Genomic DNA, 15,470 nt, shown 5'->3' with positions numbered 1-15,470 from the left:
AGAGGAGCTGTTGGCCCTACCAGGGAAGGTTTGGAAACAACTGAATTATATAAATACCCAAGATGAGCAAGAATAATTTACACAATTTCACTACTGATTACTTCTCTCAGGATTAACAAGCTCATCAAGTCAGGTGCCAGCATTGTCCCAGGGAATCGGAAAAAGGAAGGAAGACACCAAGTAGAGTGGCCAGATCTTGGTATTAGGAGAGGGTCTAGATCTCCAAATGATTTGAGGGAGCTCAACTCTCGAAACTTTATCAGCCAGAAGACTGTGCCCCACTCTGGGCAAAAGGCCATTTTACTAAATAATGAATTTGGAGAGTCTTCTGAAAAAAAGTTTTAAAATGCTTTGCAGGCCCCTACACTGAGAACATTCATTCTTGGCGAAAAGCTTACAACCATACAGCCTTCAGGCTTTCAAAAACGGCTGACATATTTTAGAATGATCCAGTATGATTTCTGCAATGCATTCAGGGGGTATCCAGAGGCCCAGTGGTGGCTGAGTGCCATACAGAGCACTAGATGTGACACCTCCCCTGATTTGTTCCCAGAGCAGCTCTAACCACTACCCAGCCCTGTATAAACAAGGTTCTCAGGTCATCACACCCTTTCTTTTGGGTTGGTACCAGAAGCTGATAAATATCCAAGTGACTTCCCTGAAGGTGCACAGAGACCCTCCCAACTCAGACCGAAATAGAGTGAAAACTGTAGGGGAGGGAATGCCTTAGTCCCAGGAGTAAGGAAGATGACCTGGACGTGCCAGGTGCCACCACTTGCTTTGTGGAATACCTTACAAATACTGGTTTCTGCACTCTGACAATCCAGAGGTATGCAGATCATGCTGTCCCTAGGTGTGCTGCCTGCCACTCCTCTCCCTTCCCAGGGACAGCAATGGGTTTTTCTAAAGATGCTGAGAAGCCTTGGTTCTCAGTGAACTCCCGACACCCTCTCTGGATACAGATATGCTCAAGATTCTCAGACTGTTAACAGGAATCAGGGCTGATGGAGGGAAAGGACAGAAGAGCTGAGAGCCTAAGCCTGTTCCCAAACAGGAACAACTACGTACCGTTTTGGTCTTCAGCACCACACACTGAAAAGGGAAGAGAAAGAAGTTATCTGAACATGTGATGGCATGAGAAAAGTCTCCACCCACCCTGACTTCACTTCTGAACTCTGACTGCTCCCCTGCTGGGAACCAGGCCGGCCAGGAGCCCAGACAGACCCCCCGCCCTCCTCACTCACACTACACGTGGAGAACTCACACACAGCTCCTGCTGGTGTGTCTGGTCTAGTCTTAGAAAAAGGGATTCCACTGCTTTGTCATGAACAAAACTGCCAAGTAGGAAGGATACTTCATAGGCACAATGTCCTTTTTTATTGCTTTTGAAGCCAGGATTAAAGTCAGGAAAGGAGGCGCAGTCTGTTCCAGTCAGCCAGGGAGTGTGGTGCAGTTCCCAGCACAGCCATCTATTCCCCAGGTCCTCACCACTCTAGGGAAGCTCTGGGGACAACCCAAAGGGAAGAGTGTGATCAGGTGACTGGTCAGATGTCCCCTAACTCTGATGAATTTGAGCTCCTGGGAGAAAATGTGAAATCTGACTTCAACCACTATTCGCAGGCAAGGAATCAAAATGTTGACCTGAGGGAGCCAAGCCAGTTGTGGCGGGGGGGGGGGGGGGGGGTGCGGGGATGAGGGTAGTTTCTGAGTGAAGTCATTTCAGGAAATGCGGAGTTCCAGACAGCTGAACACACCTCTCTCTGTAAAGTATCTTTTCCCCCAAACTTATTTGACCACAGACCTCTGGGCATGGCTGAGAATGATACCATGTAGAATGCTTTGGGAATGAACAAAAGGAACAACCCAAGTGCAGGCAACACAGACACGGCCCTCCCGCGCGGTGCGTGCAGAGCTGAGTGCTGGTAGAGGGGGCAGTGAGTATGGGGCGGGGGACGGACGTATGGTGGGAAAGGCCAGAGGCTTAGACCAGGAAATCCTCAGTTCAAATCTGGGCTCTACAAGAAAAGATGTATTAATGCCTATTTCACAGACTGTTGCAAGGTTCCAGTGCCTAACCTGATCCTAGCACTCAACTCCAAAGGACAGCTATTATTAGATGGTGCGAATGCGTCAGGTGACTCCTTCCTGGGCTAAAAGCATGGAAATTTAGTCAGGTTGATGTCAACTATAAAGCATGATAGCCAGCACTCTGGAAATCTGTGCAGCTGCCACCCAGAAGGCCCCTCACCCAGGTGCTGCAGTCCCTTCTGATCCTTGTACAGCCGCGTCACCCTCTCCATCAGCTCCCACTTCTCACAGCAGCCCTTGTAGTTGACGAAGTTGCGAGCCAGGATCTCTTTGAGCTGACGCACAGTCAGACCTTCGATGTCCTCCAGGTCGGTCAGGTCAGACAGAGAGGCCCTCCGGCCCGGGACGAAGCTGTCCTCTGAGTCCACGGACTGCAAAGGCAAAGATGAGATCGGTGGGCTTAGCACCCCAGCCCCAGCCAAGGCTCTCTCTCCAAGGACTCTAGAGCCCTCATCTCCCTGTAACTTTTGATGACTGACCTCAAGAGGAATAGGAACAGAGGCAAGAGGAGTACCTGGTACGGTGCTTTGCACCACAAAATAGGCCATAGCCTCTTCCTGACCCAAGTTCCGTGGGCAGGCACGTCCAGCCACACACCGACCGATCAGTGTGACCTGGCAGGAGGAGCGGCACCGGTCTGGGTCAGATGGCCCCAGTTCTGAATCCTGATTCCTCCACTGATTAGTGCTCAAAGAGTATGGGACAAGCTGCTCACCTCTGAGCCCCTCTGCCCTCCATAAAGAGGAGGCCCCACCACACAAGCTCCTGTGAAGGTGAAATGTGGCAGCACAAGGAACCCATGAGAATGGTGCTGGCCACCCCCCACCCCAGGAGAGTTTCGCTTTCCCACGGAAGAAGCCAACTTCCTGGGGAGCGCTCTTCTCTCCGCAGCCTCGACCGCAGCTCCACGGCCCTGACGGCTGTGCCCTCTGGACTGGCCCCGCCACGGCTGAGGCCTGAACCCCTTCTCACCTTTCCTCCTGATTACCTGGCCTCCTAACCCTGACGATGGCTGCTGTGCACTAGAAGCAGAAAGAAGGGCCAGGATTCACACAGCGGCACCAGGAGCCTGCCCCCTGGCAGCTCCAAGAATCAAGAGACGAAACTAGTGGGCCATGCAGCTCCCCACTCTCCGCTGTGACCTCACAGCTCCACACTGACACCTTCCAAGGTCGCTGTGGAACGCTAGCACTAAACTCCACCCCTGAAAATAGAGTGTCAGAAGGACTGTCATCACACACTGATCCTTCTCTCTTCACTCTGAGTTGGCTGAGAGGTTCCTAGGGACAGCCTCAGAACATGGGGGGAGCAGAGGCCCCACCTGGGTCTCCTCCTCAGCAGGTGCTCTGGCCGTGCTCTCCAGGTGGATGGGCTCCTCTTGGTCCTGAGACACATGGCCATTGGCCTGTGGGAAGAGAAAGGTGCCATGACATCCACAGAGATGTCCCAGGGCTTTGCACAGCGCAGGCCTCTCCCCAGCTCACACAGTGCTCCCGTCTCCCCCAGCAATCTGGAATCTTGCACAACAGCATTACAAAGGCTGCTCTTTAACAACACTGTCAGGCAGAAAAACAACACAAATAGATTTCAACTCTAGAACAAGAGCGCATTAATTCTGCCCACCACCAGGATGGCATTACCGCCACTCACCGTCAGTTTAGTCTCAGCTTGAACACTCTGAGCAGAAGGAAGGTCACACACCCACTGCTCTGCGGACTGCTCTCTGCCATCGAGTTTCTTCTTGATAATGACTTCAAACTGCCCTCCCTACAACTTCCACCCACCATCCCTGGTTTTGACCCTCAGACCAGTGTTAACTATTTTCTTCCCAACTGTTCATATCATGTCTTCCCTTCCTCCACACTGAATCTCCCTGGCCTCCCCATCTGGCCCAGATGAGACACAGTTTCCAGACCCTCACCACCCTACCCCCTCTTCCAGTTAATCGCTGCTCTCACATTCTAGAAATGTGCTCCAACCAGCAGGGTGCACTATCACTAAGAGCTGTCTTGAAACCTGGTCAAAATGGTTTTCATGCATTTAAGAATCTATTAGCCTAAGACTGTATCAGACAAATGCCTGTGCTTAAGAAGTTTCATTCTGCTTAGAATTCTAATTTCTCAAGACGTTCCTCCAGGAAAGAGCAGTCAGAACAGTGAGTCTCCTAAATCTCATCACCATATAAGCCACAAATCCCTTAACTAGATCCTCTTTACTCACTGCTCCCAGCTGGCAAAGGGCCTAGTGTGAGCCCAGAGCAAAGAGGTATCTGAGCTCACAGGCCTTTTCCACTAGACTCTTCAGAGCACCAGAAAAGGGACAAGCTGAAAAACCAGTCACTCACTGGCCCCAGCCACTCATCTCAAATTAGGATGCATAATATGGAGCTAATTAAGAAGAGAAAAGTAACCTCATGGTGGAAATGAAGGGCAGGAGCCACCAACACCACCAAAAATGCCACGTGATGACGGGCTCCCATACACAGCATACATGTATGAAGAAGATGCATCCAAAACGTGTCCAGTTTCCTCCTAGCTTTAAGTGGATGTGGTACCCCTGGCCTCCTGGTGTCACCTTGGAGTTACAGTCTTTCAGAGCCTAACCTCTGCCTAAGTAGACAGCTTTTACATATCCTTTTTGTTTTCTCCAAGAAAGAGAAACTAGATCTCATGCTGCAGAGCACGCTCCTCTCTTCTTGGTTTGCCCGCGGGCTAAATCAGAATCTACCACAAGGATCTGCCGATCGCTGGGCTCACTCCACACACTTCCTCCACCAGCAACTAGTGCCCTGGAAACAGGGAAAGGAAGGAAGCCTAGCGCGGCAAGCACTCCGAGCAGATGGGCACCCTGGGTGCAGCTCACTGTACAGCTGTCGGGCAGCCTTGCACAAGTCACCTCGCTTCCCCGGTTCTTCTGGCTTGCAAAATGCAGACCTCACAACATGGGATGTGAGCTGACCTGTAGGCCATCTGACAAAACCAGTGAAGTACCCAATGAGATCTGATAACACGGTATGCCCTGTGGGTACAGTTTGGAAACTTCTGATTAATAAAAGGAAGCTTAAAACCAACTCCTTTTATTGAAAAACCCACCTGAAGTTTTTTTTGGGGGGTGGGTTCCCTCGCGGTACTCTCCTGGCTCCCCACAGAGAAAAACACTCACCCAAGCAAAGGGAGGAGGTCAGAGCAGGAGGTAAAACCTGTCCAGCAGACAGAGCCAGACTTTTGGAAAGAGTTAAACTCCAGAGCATGCTGGGGAGAAAGCAGCCAACAAGGGAGCCAACAAGGGAGTGAAACGAGCTTCCTGCAGGTAAAGAGAGCTGTCACAGTGGCTTTTATGCCTCAGTGCTCGTCAGAGCTGAATCAGGGCCCCGTCCTGGCAGAGGAGGTGATCATCAACACAAGGCAGCAGCCACCCACACCTGTGAGGGACGGACAACACCCCTACACGCTGCTCTGAGAGGCTCAGAGCTCTTCAGACATGAGATTGTGCTAGTCAGTCCTTCCAGCATCCTGCCAAGAGCAAAAGTGGTCCGGACTACTAACCCCATTTCACTGTAAAGGATCAAACTTCGCCCATGTTGACCCAAGGGTCAGTGACAAATTGGACGTGGAAACCGGATCTCCTAGGTCCTAAACCTCCCACTACTGCCCAAGCTATAGAAATAAAAGGGTCACCAAAGCACTGAAGTTTATCTATGGGACATCTTCCCGCCTCCCACAACGGTGAGGTCCACCAGCATCACTCTAACCCTGTAGCTGGTTTCTGTGTCTACCTTCCCCCTTTAGAGGGGCTTTCTGAGGGCAGGAGCAGTGGATTACTCACTTTCATCCTTGCCATGCCTATTTCGTAATTCATCCGCTGTGCTGTGCTGACTATCCCCAGGCCCGACTGGGATGCTGAAGAGGCTGCTTACTGTCCCCCGGCCTGCCCACCACTCCCCACCCGGACAGAGGCTGGCAAGAGAAGCGGCGTCCTTGCAGGAAGTCAGTGTTTCCCTCCTCTCCCTTCCCTCTACACGGTCCTTTTTTCCCTCTGTGCCTTGTGATGGCCACTGAGGAACCGGATTCCTTATCCCACTAAGGAAGACAACGACAAAGCTGAACAGAACTAAATGGAGAGACTAACAGTGAGTTTTCTCAAACTATTTCTGTGACAATTAAACTTTTAAAGCTGCCTAACTGGGATATGTATGTATTTAAAACAAATGAAAAACAAAAACCTGGTACCCTGAGTCAGTATCTCTGGAAAAAAGTGAAAGCAGGAGTCTGATGTCCAGAAAACATCCGCCAGGATCAGTAAGCAGAACGGGGTCACATAACCGAGATGCTCGGCCTCGCCCCTCCCACCACGCAGGGAGTGGGAGGAAAACGAGCCCCAAACTGGCAGAGACCGCGAGGCCGCCAACAGCCCGTACCTGAGCCCGGGCTGGCGGCGCAGAGGTGGCCGGTGCAGGTGAGGAGGGGAGGCTAGGGGAGGTAGGCGGTCCCGTGCTGGTGTGAGGCTGGCTCAGGAAGGCCTGCTGCTCGGGTAAGTCTGGGGACAGGGTAGGGGCGTGAGTCCTGCCCTCCTGGGCGCTGGCAGGCTGCTGGCCGAGCACCAAGAACACCAGCTCCTCCTTCTCCCGGCACATTTCAGTGGAGATGTCATGGAGGCTGAGATAGTCCCTCAGGTCCTTCACCTTCATCTTCATGAGCTCCTCCCGCTGGAAGGCTGTGGCTCGGAAGCGTTGGCAGAGAAGGCAGAGGCGGGGCCCGCTCCCGACTTGGCTCGAACAGGTCATGCAGAAGTTTTTCTTACAGTCCAAGCAGGTCTGCTGTTTAGAGCAAGAAGCAGAGGAAACCACATCAGACCGTGAGAAGAAGACAGAGAACATCGGGAGCTGAGGGCAGCCCGGCCTGCGAGGCCTCCTCCATCACTCACCGAGCTCCTCCTCCACCCGGGGCACAGGCCACCTTGCAGAGCTCAGGTTAAAAGCCACTCAGAGGTGGCAGAGGCCCTGGACACACCACGTATCCACACACACGTGGATTGTTTCAACTGAGGCTCACTTTATTCATCTTGTTGACGGGGAAATGGAGGCTACCAGCTTTGGAATAAAAAAGCCCTGCATTTTTATCAAGTCTCTGGCCTCCATTTCTTGTGGCACCACCTTGGCAGTGTAACTTAGCCTCTCTGGCCCTCAGTTTCCTCGTCTGTAAAGCAGGCAAGGTAACAGCAACCAGCCCCTGGAACTGCTGCAGTGGGGAGAGACTGCATTTGGCACGGCTGACACATGAGCCTTCCGTAAGTGTTCACTGTTCTAATTACTGTTTCTAGGAAATACATGTCAATGATGAGATCCAAGATTCAAATCCTGAACTATGTATGATTTTTTCCACTTTATCGCTCAGATAAGAGAGCAAATGCATAAAGGTTATGGTGGGGACTGTTGTTACTGCAGATACTACTAACTGAGTTTACTGAGGGGCTACAATGCGCTAGAGCTATACTTAGCTTGCCATTTACTTCTTAAAGCAACCCTGCAAAGTACCTGTTTCACAGACAAAGCAACCAAGGCCTAGAGAGATTAAGCACCACGATCAAGGGCCAGTAGCAAAGAGTGGAGCTGGGTTTTACTCCAAGTATGTCTGAGTTTAACGCCCACAGTCATGCTGCTTCCACCAGGCCCTGTTGCCTAACGGCCCCACGCCAGCCTACAGCAGAGAGGAATCAAGGGCCTGGCTCTCTGTCTCCAAACTCCCAACCCAGGGCCCCATCATCCACTGAGGCTGGTGCCCAGGCTCCCCACCCCAGGAAGGCCCACTCGGAGAGCTGGGAATTCAGTGGTGCATGAGAGCATATCCAAGGCAAACATTTAGACAGCAACAGGAGGCCCTCTGGACACGATGAGGGAGCTCTCGTCTGTGAAAGTACAGAGCGTCTCGGATGGGCGACAAGAGCGCCTGGCAGGCAAGCTGGTACCGCCTGGCAGCAGCTACTCCCACAGTCACAGACACCACAACACAAGAAGGCTTGCAAGATTCGCAGGAAGCAAATCCCCCGGCCTCCCGCAGGCTAAGCGAGCACACTGACACCTGACCGAGCTCTGTTCCATCCAGGAGCAGGCCACACTCCATAGGGGTCATCCCTGGGCCCACGGGGATGATCCTGGAGGGCTCACTAGCTAATCCCTTAAAAAAATTAAAAATGTTTCATCCTGTGGTGACTTGAGTATTAATCTAAATATTTCTGCTCCATCTTTTCTAAGTATAGAAAGCTATTCAAGCTAACAAGAATGCCCAAGAGACTTAGATTCCCAGAGTTGAAATCACAGACACTCTTGTGTGGAGCTGAAGTCAAACTCCACATAGCTGAGGTAGTTATATTTAGTTTTGTCTAAGTGTCATTCGTATAGTAAAGGGACATGAGCTACCATCCATTTTTGACTATTAATACTTGGAAAGCACTGGAAAGGACACATATCAAGCTTCTTTATTCCCTACACTGTTACAACCAGACAATAAAATGTTCAGAAACTGATCTGAAAGGCTGCACAGCTGTACGCACCATCGTAATGGTTCTGGGACCAGCACTCAGGTGGAAAATGGATGTTTTGACGTGTGGCGGTTCATTTGTATCTAAAGCTTTTCTACTGGATAATGAGATGTGAACTGAGTGATGAACTGAGTGAAATGACCAGAAGTCCAGGTCATAAAGCTGTAGGTCCTGACCTGGAATATTATTTAAGTCAATGCAGTTTGGCAGGACCTAGGCCGACACAATTAAAAAACCCGGAGTTGCTAAAGTAGCCAGATCTAAACAACTCTCTTCTTCAAAGGTGTGGGGCTTACTGGATGTAAGGTCAGAATGCAAAGGCAGCAGCCCAGCTTCTACGTCTCCACCCCCAGCTCACCAGGAACTCTGAAGTCCTTGCATCTGAAACATACCCTGAAGGAAAGGAGAAAGGTCTAAAAGCCCACTCTGCAGAGGCAGCAGAGAACAAAGGAGAAGGAAAAGCAGCTGTCAACAAATGTGGGAAGAATGTGCAAAATTTGTATCAATTCTAGCTAATGGTGCAAACCAACTGAGTAACGAGGTGGGATGAAAGATACCTTAGTGGAGCCGAAGAGCCTGCACAAACTCCAAGAGCCACATAATCACGAGCACTGGAAGGCCTGGAAGGCGGCAGGGGCTCCTCGGCAGGCACCGCCCCACAGAGGCGCCCCCGCACTGCTCCCCTTGGCCCAACTGCCCTTCTGTGTTCTGCCCCCTTCGCAGCCATGCTCCCTGGCACCGGCCAGCCCCACATTCTACCCCCCACCAACCCCTCCTCCGTACCATCCTTCCATAGGCATTCCCTCCTGCAGCCCACTAGGGGAAGGGGCAGCCCGAGGAGTGACACACTACGATTAAGTCCTGGCTGGCCACCTCCCAGCTAAGGGGACCTGTGCAAAACATATAACCTCCCAGAGCATCAGATTCCCCACCTGTAAAATCAGATGCTCAGCCTACCTCGAAGGTCTACAGAAGTACTACACAAGATCAAGCATATCAAACCTTAGCAGGAGGTGGGCACTCCATGCACAAAAAGGTATCACAGTCACCTCTTACTCCCTTTCCCCTGGGCCTCATCTCTGAGCCTGGGCCAGTACCTCGGAGCCACCAGCTCTTTCTACACTGAGATTTGAATACCTCTGCCGTGTTTCCAAGCACAACCCCCCTGCCAAGCCACCACCTCCTCCTCCTCCTCGAACTGGTCCAACAAAAGGGGCTGGGCACCAAACTCCCTCCAAAACTGTCAGGGCTGCAGCTAAACCACATGGAGGTGTTACCAATACTGATGGGATATTTGGTTTGTTGCAAAATTCCAGCCTGCCATTTCTCTCTGAGACTGGAAACTCTAGGAAGGCAAGGGCTCCATCTTTCTATCAAATCCTTAATTAATGCTGTCTGTGCTTTGTACCCAGTGAGCGTTTAGAAAATACTGACCACGATGAAGAAAGGGAAAAAAAAAAGATAGTATCCATGTAATCATTTCAATTCAACCACTTCTAGAAAAGGCATTTCAAAAGCCTATGGCTGGCTGTTAAATGCCAAACCCTTAAGATAAGATGCTGATCCACTTAAGCACGAAATTACAAGTACAAAATCCTCATAGGAGAAAACATCCTTAATATTCACAAAATTCACAGTGCGTTCAGCAGTCCCACGGATCTGTCTCTTGCTTCAACAGCGTTCGGATGGAACAGACACAGGGATGTTCCTTGCTCCAGCCTCCAACCACCCTTCAACCTTTTTTCCAGTCGCATCCTTCAGAACCAGTCACTGTGCTATCTTCAGCCTCTGGGACCAGCCAACACCATTTTGTGAGCTTAACTCCTTATTACCAATCAACCATGAGCTCCCAGATTCTTCAGAATTATTCCAGTGAGGTTGAGGCTTCCATCAACCCACTGGTCAACATGCTTCTGCTGGCCTCCTACACCTACCTCTCTCTGGGCTTCTATTTCAACCTCGACAATGTGGTTCTGGAGGGCATTGGCCACTTTTTCCGTGAATTGGCTGAGGAGAAGCCCGAGGGCAGGGGGCATCTCTTGAAAATGCAAACTTCCAGGACATGCAGAAGCCATCTCAGGATGAGTGGGGTAAAACCCAGGACGCTGTGGAAGCTGCTATTGTCCTGAAGAACCTGAACCAGGCCCTTTTGGATCTGCGTGCTGTCGATGTCACAATACCATGTACACATACACACCGTATACGGAGAGAGCTGATGGCTACTCTGAAGCTTTATTAAGTTGCACAGTCTTATATAGCAAAGAAGAATGACAAGGGAAATGGTTAACAGGCAGCGTCTGGCTCAAGGTCAGAAGACCCTTTATGTTTTGGTAAATCATGTTCGTGTTGGCACCAGCGAGCCTTACAGCTTATCAGGGCGGAATGTATGAGAAACGGCTGCTTCACAATATTCTTCTTGGACTCAGGCGGCTGTGCCTGTCTTAGGTTGCCCCCCTCTGGGGATCTTACCCGTCCTTGGCTAACCAGCCTTCTCACCTCTGAGTCTGCAGCTTTTTATAACTTGTTTACCATTCCGGCCCAGGGCTCGTTCCTTGGTTCCCACAGGAGGGGGCCTACACATGCCCATGCGCAGACCCACATTTCTGTGACTTCCTGGAGAACCACTTCCTGGATGAGGAGGTGAAACTCATCAAGAAGATAGGCAACCACCTGACTAACCTCTGCAGGCTCTCTGGTCCCCAGGCTGGGCTGGGCGAGTATCTCTTCAAAAGGCTCACCCTCAAGCACAACTAGGAGCCTCTGCAAATCAGCATCCTTTATGGAGCCCCTGCAACCCAGCGTCCTTTATGGAGCCCCTGCAACCCAGCGTCCTTTATGGAGCCCCTCTGGTGTCAGGGATTCTGCCTGAAGCCTCTCTGCAGTCACCAGGCAGCTTTTTAACCATCCTGGAGCCCTCTCCCAAGCCTTGGACCAAATGAAACAACAAAGCTTTTTGCAACAACAACAACAACAAAAAAAAATTCACAAAATTCATTGTGAATTACACAAACTTAATTCATCCTTTTGTGGCAAGAAAATACTGTACCAGTAACTATCTTTTACCATCCAAACTGGAACTTTCCTTCCCCCTACAAGAGCTCTTCTTGCTACAGAAGCTTCCTTGTCTCTGCACGGCTGCCCCATCTTCCTGTCAGACTCTGAGCTCTCTATTAAAGGAGGATGATGTTCCTCATCTCCGCTGTCCTAGCCCAGGCAACACCTGACACAGTAGATACGGAATAGGAAAAAAAAAAAGTTCCTTATTTTAATCACTACCACACTCCTAGGTGCCCAGGCCATATCCTGTCTTCTTTAGTCTGACCTTCTCCTCCTCCATCTCATCTGCTCTCATCGGCTGCATGCCCTCGTACCTCAGTGGCTAAGTACTTTTTGGGTCTGAGCCTCAAACTTTCCATCTGTAAAATGGGTTAACAAGCACTACTTCACAGGCTCTGGCACAAAGAGTTGCTCATGGAATGGTAGCTACCTGGATCATTCTCAGCCACCACTCTAGACCAGGCTCTGGCACTGTCTCACAGGGAGCACTCCTCCCACCACTCTTATCACACCAACGTCCTCATGAAGCCACGTCTGCTCCCTGAAACAGACCCATAAGGTTGTTGCTTTGTTCAAAATCTGTCTAATGGTTCCTTGTTGTCAGGTGGCGACAAACTCCTTAAGAGAGTTTGGCTGTCATGGCCCTTTACCACCTGACCCCAACTTTGCTCCCCTCAATTCCCAAGTATCCTGCACTCTGGCCAAACAGGCCACTCGCAGTCCAAATACCCCCTGCACCTGCTCCCCATCTGGTGCCTCCACTCCAGCCACTGCTCTGCAAATCAATAAACCTCCCTTCACCCGATGGGAATTATCAATTTGCCAACAATGCCTGATTCCCTAGTACTTAACTTATGCAACTGACTATCATTAGTTCTTTGTAAATGTGGGCCTCCTTAACTGGAGAGTAGCTCCCTAAGGGAAAGACCTATGTCGTAGCACTCTCTCGGCAAAACTATAACCTCTAGCTGGCTACCATGCTGCTGGGACAGAACTGGGCTTCAGGGAAATCTTTGGCACAGAACTGTGAGCCATAATGTTATGAAAATAGAAACTCTTTGATCTACTTCCTCTTTTTCAAATTATTCTCAACTCAGATGTCCATTTATTCATTCATTCTTCTCATTACTTCTTTTTCCCCCCTTTGGTGGTGGTGCAATTAGGTTTTTATTTTTAGAGGAGGAACTGGGACTTGAACCCAGGACCTCATGCATGCTAAGCATGTGCTCTATCACTTGAGTTATATATAACCTCCCATGTGTCAGTCACCATTCTAGACGTTGGGGATAAAGTTGTGAGCAAAACTGACAGAAGCTTAGAAGACAGGCAATCCACACACATATGTATGTCGGGTGGTGATAAGCACTATAGAGAAAATAAAGCCTCTTCTCACCATCACCTAACCATTACTCTCCTTTCTCTGGGGCGGTTTTCCCCGCTCAACCACTTCCTCCTTCTGGCTGAGCGATGTCAAGGATGCATTAGGTCCCCTGGTTCTCTCAAGTTTTGAACTGACGTGCTGCCCCTGAGCCTGGGTCACCACCACTGTCCTCTGCGCTGTCCCTCTCCATCTCTGCACCAGAGTCTAACTGACTTTTAAAAAAGGGTTCAAACAAACTTACTGCAAATTCATGCTGCCTCATTAAATGAGGGTTTTCCCTAGTCCTTTCTGGCCAGGTATTTTGCCACTTCTATTAGTCTTTCCTAGCATTTCTCACAGCGTAATAATGGAAACAGCAAGCGCTTTGACTGTCCAACCGACTCTTGATGGACTTGAGGAGTCCTTGAAACCTCCACCTTAGATAAAGAAAACAATCTTCATCTGTAAAATGGGAACAAATAGTAGTAGTACAGACTTCTTAGGCTGTTATAAGGATGCAATGAGATAACACATTTGAAATGCCAAGGTCAGTGCCAGGCATGTAACCAGTACCCAGCGGCCTTCTCTCCACCTCATCTCAGGTCCTAACTCCACCCACCATCATGGAGAGGACTGAGGCCACGTGGCGCTGAGTTCCTCCTACTCCCCACTTCAGTTTCGACCTGTTGACTTAACCTTTTCATATAAAAGGAAAAGCAGATCTCCCATGAGCCACAGCCCCCAGCCCCCAGCCCGCAGAACTCTGGTTGAGTTCTCCGTGACGGGGGTAGTCAAACAAGTTAACAACAAAGCCCCACCATGGGCCCACCTCCCCCGCACCACAGTGAGGTGCAGGCAAAATTAAGCCTACAGGCAAAATGCCAGTCCTCCATCATCTTACAGGCACAAAGGTGTGGGTGGTCAACACTTTCAGCTGCAGAAATCGACATGCTGTCTTCTGGGAGAGGGTCTGAGAGTCAAAGACCTATGTTTGAATCCTGGCTCTGCCACTTAATAACCATGTGTTCTTGGGGCGCTACCTAAGTAGAGGCAAAAAAAATGAGTATTTTATTGTTTCTTGATGCTATCTGTCAGGAACTTGACAGTTACAGTTTCCTTTTTAACTGTTAAACTTTAAGCCTTAGTTTCTCATATGTAAAATGAGAGTTTAGGGACTCTAAAACCTAGATCAGGACTACTGCGAGGATTAAATGAAACAAAAACTCCATAAATTGCTTAAGAGAGCCCCTGGCATACAGTAGATGATTTAGAAAGTATTTTTTCCTCTCAAATTTCCCACTGTCATCATTTTAACATCACATTCTGGGCAGCAAACCTGATTCTGCAGAAGGAGGCAGATGCAGTATTCTTTCTCCGGGTCAGGGCTCACCTTCGGCCCTGGCCATGCCTGACCTCGGGAAGAGGGACGGCCCACACCTGCACACCACCACCCAGCCAGTGATTTCACCTCCTGCTTGCTAACCTGGAAAACATGGCTACATGCATTTCAAAATGAAATGGCTACAGTCAGTAAGTTCCAGGCTTCATCTTCTCAGGGCCCCGCTGTACCTGAGATGTCCTTGACACTGCTTTCAATTAAAACAACAAGTTCACCTGCAGTCAGGCCTCTGTGACGGCACCTCATGCAGGAAACCACAGTGAGGGCCTGCTGCACGCCAAGCATTGGGCCGGGCGCCCTTCGCAGCTTAACTCGCTTTACTCCCACGACACTATGAGGTGTGAGATGGGGACAACGATTACACCCCCACTTTCTAGATGGGGAAAATGTGTCTCCACACAGGTTAAATCATACAGCTAAGAAGTGGCCAAGCCGCTATCTGAATTCAGGTCTAGCGGGGCTCTGAATCTATGCTGAGATGCTTTGCTTTGGCTTAGTTAGTTTTCAAATGTCTGTGAAAGGACGGGTCTGGGTCACCAGCATCACAGAGGCACAGGCGAGGGGCAGGTATTACACAAGAGTCAGCAGGCTTGCCCCAGGACCTAAGGCTGCGGTGGCCAAGCAGGCCGAGACGACAACACTCACCTTCCTGGCCATGTTTGCGAAGTGGGCCCCACAGGCCTTGCAGCTTGGTTCCGAGCCTGTCGGGGAAGGGAAGGAGCTGTACCCAGGATTGGAATAGGCCTGCGTCCTGGTTCCCTGGGGCGGTGGGGCCTCCTCAGGCTGTCCATCCAGGCAGAACCAGTTGCAGCAGGTTGCCCACATGATAAAATCTGGTGCAAGGTAGAAAGGAGGAATGGTCAGAGTTAAGACACACCTCGAGTGTGTTTCCATTTCGGAAGGCACAGGTGAGCGGGGGTGTCAACCCACACTTGCCGCCAAGGTTGAGGTGAAAACGGGTTTCCAGGGGCCACAGACTTCTTCCCACCCCCTCCACCAGCACCAGGGTTACAGATAAAGGTGAGTATA

The 15,470-nt window shown here is 50.4% G+C and overlaps 1 protein-coding gene across 7 annotated transcripts in view; it reads right to left on the bottom strand.

Moving 5' to 3' along the window:
- RFFL (ring finger and FYVE like domain containing E3 ubiquitin protein ligase) overlaps window positions 1-15,470 on the bottom strand; it is a 64,108-nt gene that overhangs the window by 4,090 nt on the left and 44,548 nt on the right. For 5 of the 7 annotated variants that reach the window (XM_045514321.2, XM_074343038.1, XM_074343037.1 and 2 more), the window contains exons 2-6: window positions 15,087-15,274; window positions 6,506-6,904; window positions 3,410-3,493; window positions 2,249-2,459; window positions 1,069-1,092 (exon numbers count right to left, since the gene is read on the bottom strand). In XM_045514321.2, the coding sequence (XP_045370277.2) occupies window positions 1,069-1,092; window positions 2,249-2,459; window positions 3,410-3,493; window positions 6,506-6,904; window positions 15,087-15,266 (898 nt within the window). In that variant the 5' untranslated portion in view covers window positions 15,267-15,274. The remainder of the gene's footprint in view (window positions 1-1,068; window positions 1,093-2,248; window positions 2,460-3,409; window positions 3,494-6,505; window positions 6,905-15,086; window positions 15,275-15,470) is intronic. The other 2 variants (XM_045514319.2, XM_045514320.2) reach the window with 2 other exon arrangements.

The sequence above is a fragment of the Camelus bactrianus genome, chromosome 16 (assembly GCF_048773025.1).
Source record: "Camelus bactrianus isolate YW-2024 breed Bactrian camel chromosome 16, ASM4877302v1, whole genome shotgun sequence".
Lineage (NCBI taxonomy): Eukaryota > Metazoa > Chordata > Mammalia > Artiodactyla > Camelidae > Camelus > Camelus bactrianus.
This window is presented reverse-complemented; position numbering and strand designations above follow the sequence as displayed.